The sequence below is a fragment of the Penaeus vannamei genome, chromosome 36 (genome assembly GCF_042767895.1).
Source record: "Penaeus vannamei isolate JL-2024 chromosome 36, ASM4276789v1, whole genome shotgun sequence".
NCBI classification, from domain to species: Eukaryota; Metazoa; Arthropoda; class Malacostraca; order Decapoda; family Penaeidae; genus Penaeus; species Penaeus vannamei.
The window spans coordinates 13449713-13454231 of record NC_091584.1 but is presented as its reverse complement, the minus strand read 5'-3'; the positions used below and the strand labels follow the sequence as shown (position 1 = coordinate 13454231).

At 46.6% G+C, this 4519-nt stretch overlaps 1 protein-coding gene across 1 annotated transcript in view; it reads right to left on the bottom strand.

Annotated features, from left to right (window-relative positions):
- Positions 1-1282: 1282 nt before the first annotated feature.
- The window catches only part of LOC138859422 (uncharacterized), a 3672-nt gene continuing 435 nt past the window's right edge, over positions 1283-4519 (bottom strand). The window contains exons 1-2 of the mRNA XM_070114516.1: positions 3372-4519; positions 1283-3086 (exon numbers count right to left, since the gene is read on the bottom strand). The exon at positions 3372-4519 is cut by the window's right edge and continues 435 nt beyond it. Of these exons, the coding sequence (XP_069970617.1) occupies positions 1414-3086; positions 3372-3390 (1692 nt within the window). The 5' untranslated portion in view covers positions 3391-4519 and the 3' untranslated portion in view covers positions 1283-1413. The remainder of the gene's footprint in view (positions 3087-3371) is intronic.

Below are 4519 nucleotides of genomic sequence, written 5' to 3'. Positions count from 1 at the left end.
AGAGCCAGGGTGACGTGGAAGGCTCAATAACCCCTTGCTTAAGCATTGTGTCACACACTGAACGTATCAGCTCCTTGGTTGCCTGAGGAAGACGCCACTGCCTAACGCACACAGGTTGATCTGTTTTAGTAACAATGTGGTGCTGTATACCAGGCACCTTACCGATAGTTGCTTTGTCCCCAGAGAAGAGTCGAGGAAACATTCAAAACTTTACCGAGTTCCTCTTGCTGCACAGAATCTAAGTGACCCAAATCTACCTGTTTACTTGGTGAATCACTACTTTCTACTACATTAATGCCTGATTTATTTGGAGAGAGGACAGAATCATCAGAGCAGGCATCAGAACCACTCAGAGCTGGAGTACCTGGGAAAACAAAATACTCTTCGTCTGAATAACCAAAGTCCTGTGTTGCATAATATTCATCAAGACTATCGAAACTAAAGTTGCAGAGCTCGATATCATCATCTGAAGTATCTGAAGGACACTCGGCTACTTGTTCATCTGCTGGCCATACCTTGCAAGATCTAGGGGCCAGTTCATCTGCGTCTATTTCAGCAAGGGAGTGTACCTGAGTAGTGGCATCAGTGAACTTGGGTTGTGAAAACTCGGCAGCCTCTGGGCTGAAATCTCGTCCTGCATGCCCAGTTGAGGAGGGATGAGTCACTGTATCCTCCTTCACCCTGGGTTCTTTTCCTGTCACATTACCCTCTGCACTAACATCCACCAACTGCTCTGCTCCTACTTGCTCTGCAAAACCTATACAAGTACCCTGTGTCAATTTCCTTTGTTTTGCATCTGGATTTACCACCCAAACTGACGTTCTTCTGCCCTGTACAGCAGAGATGGAGCGAGGAACAATGAACTTTGGGTTTGTTCCCTCCACTAAAATTGCCCTAGACTCTGGGAGACCTCTAGCAACAGCAGCACTAACAAACTGCCCTGACTTAGGCTCAATGAACTCTGTCTGAACCACATGAACCGGAGCTATGCGGAGGGTCTGTGTTGCCCTTCTTTCTTTAGCTACTTCTACCACCGAAGGCACAGACACACAGCCCAAACTGTCCTCTCCAGTGTACTTGATTGGGAAATTGACTCCACCTAGCAACAAATAAGCCTTGGAAGATTTGTTACCGGTAAATAACTTCATGTCTAACCTGTGTATGAAATCCATTCCCATCAGCAAGTCCCCTGGAAAATGAATTTTATCTGCAACACAAACACGATGCAAAAGTTTTGATTCACCTATAGTAAAAAGTACATCCATTTCTCCCAGTACTGACATCGCAGCCCCAGCAACGCCCTGAAGAGTCTTACTGCTACGTAATATCTTTGTGTCAGACAAACTAGAGGCCACTGAAGCTTTAAGAATGGTGACTTCGCTACCTGTATCAACAAATGCTGTCAGGACTTTACTATTGACCCGAACCTGGATTGTTGGTCTCCCTTTGGGAGACACGACTTGTGGGCTCACATGAAAAGTTTCCTCTGCCGGCAGGAAGTGGTGTCGTGGCCTGCCGGCGCGACGGAAAGGGACATGCCGCCGCGAAATGACCCTGTTCACCACAGACATAACACAACCCTTGACCCCTCATACACTCTGATGTATTATGGCTACTAACCCTATGATAGGTGCACCACTTCTTAGGGCGCACTGCCTGAAATTGTCGTTGCCTAGGAGAACCCGGCTGACTCCTCTCATTGTCAAAGTTGTGGGAATGGCCTGGGGAACCTGTCTGAGTTGCCTGAGTAGCCTGAACAGAAAAAGGGTTGTCTGAATAAAAATCCAGACCAGGAACACTTTCAGCAGGTAAGGGACGTGTAGTAGGTGGGTAGGTAAAGGTAGAAGACGAGGGAGGTGAGGCCACGGGCTGAGATGCCTGGCCGCCACAATGACGGGAAACCTGAGTGGCGAGGGGAAGAGACATTCGTAGACCTGTCCAATCATTCCAGGCACACTGTACCCGCTCAGCCATGGCTCGAGCCGAGGAGAACGTGTGCAAGGAAAGTTGGCGCTGCAACCTTTCTGGCAAGCCAGCCTTGAAAGTCCTCCTAATGAGTCCCTCAGCATCACCTATCTCGTGAGGATAATCCCTCACACCCTGGAACACCGCCATCTCGACCTGCTGATAATAGTCAAGCGGCGTCTGACCTGGAATCATTCTACTCTGTGACAGCATCTCGAAAAAACTTTCACTGGTGCAGGTACCTCTAAATTTCATGCGAAGCTGAGCTTTAAATTCTGTCCACGAAGAAATAAACTCAAACACCGGGGAGAGCAACAAATACTGTGCATATCCCCTGGCCCTAGCTTTAGCAACACGAATAAAATTATCATCTGTAGGAGGTCTTGCTAGAGCCTCAATGGTACTAATCCAGGCCTCTACTTCCTGATTGCGAACCAGAGGCATTGATGCTGGTGTATCCCCTTTAAATACTGGGACCTCTTCACGCCCCAAATAAATGGGATGAGGTGTGTGGCTATAATCTGAGGTCGTGGGTAATTGCCCTACAGAATGACAGCATGCATGACGTGCCTGAGGCTGTGGCCTGGGGAGGCATGACTCGCGGGCGTCAGGCCTTCCCGAAGGCCCACTAGCTAACTGTGGAGGTGGGACGCTCCCCCGAGAAAGTTCGGGAGTGGATGCTCCAGAGCGAGGCTCATGCGGAGTCCGTAATTGCCGCATCTCTTCTCGCAGGTGCCGGTTCTGTCCTTCTAAGGTATCTATCCTATGTAAGGCAGCCTCTAATTGAGCCTGAAGGGCTCCTAATTCCAATGGGGCAGCACCCTGGAGAGGGGCACTGTCATCACCCTCCTGCATGGACGCACCATCGGGAGCCACGTGGCTTCCCTGCACATCATGGACCGGCATAATAGCGACACTGAGCTCAACTGGAGTATTGGCGCGACTGCCCTTCTGACCGCTTTTCTGGCCTGCCCTCGTCCTAGCCATCAGCCTCTTAGAAATACGAACAAGAGACCTTCTCTGAGCGCGGTTACAAGTACTTACTGTTCCCCGAGAATCTTCGCTCAACAAGTCAGCACAGCCACAAGAGACCAAGTCATCTAATAACGTAACACCCGGTACTGTGGAAGACATACGACATAAATATACATGAGAATATGAAACGAATTACACTTCACACTCGTACATCACTATACATATCACTTTACGCATCACTTGTCACTGCACTTTAACACACAGCACCGATTATGACGGTGTCACCACTGAACACAACAATATGCACATTACAACACCATAACACCATATGCTACACAGAGGCAGGGCATCATTCACCATAATACTTTCATTCACTACAAGAAAAAGCAAATACGTATTCACGCCGCTAACACCCACTAATCATACTTTACCATATACACTGTCGCTCATTGTCGCTTCGGCCACAGTTCACGCAAGAACCAGGTGAAAGGCAGGGCTGATCTTCAACACCACAGTATCACAGTATCACGTTGTAGACAGCAGCACATCACAAGCTACGGGTACAAGGGTGAGCAGTATCCCGAGATCTCACAAATACATACAAAAATAAAAATGGATGACTTAAGAACATGAATAAATATATATCAATGGCAGGTCAGCTTTTCACATACTAGGGTTAACCAAAGTTATAATGTACCACGTGTTCACTATTACATCATTGCATCAAGATGGTATTATACTGGTCATCAGCCTAAAGAATTCGTTTAAAATGATAACAAGTAAAAGCAAACGACTATATAAAATTATCAAAATAAAATTACATGTAAAACTTAGGTAAAACAGGTTTGAAAAAAAACGATCTTTCCTAAAACTCGAGATCTTAAAAGTACGTAAAAATACAAAGGAAACGTAAAATTCTGAAAAACTACGACTCTAGGCGTATGGGGAACGTATGTGACTAGTATAATACACGAAACAATATGAAAACCAGCCAATTATCACATACCGCCGCTAGCCACCAAAATCCTGTAAGGTAACAGTAACGCAGTACTGCTACTTCTTGTACAATACCGGGACAATTCTAGGCCAGTGTCCCTCGGAGATCTGTTCACCTTCCTTTTTACCTTCAATCACCACATGCGAGTACCACCTGGCCACCCCCTACGTCGTACATCGGACATGTAGTGGTAGCGGCCAAAGCGGATGAGCGGGGGAGTCCAGGTCACGGCACTCGCATACGTCAGGAAACAAGTTCATTTAATGCCATGTAAATTAACTATAAATTCTCATGTATATTTGCACATTTCAGAATATCAATAGTTCATATCCAGCAATACTTTACGCTGAACTTTGTCATCACTAATTAGCTGGGGGAAATCATGAACGATACGCTGCTTGTTTGTTTGTTTATTTTCGTCTTAGACCCTAGCTTACAAGTTTACCCTTCTTGCACCAGTCACTAAGGTATAAAATAAATCATTGGTGATTTCCCTGTAAAATACATAATGATGGCCGTGACCTTACGTGTAGCAGCGGGGTCCGAACAGGAAGGAGGCGAGACCAGATCTCCCGGTAATGG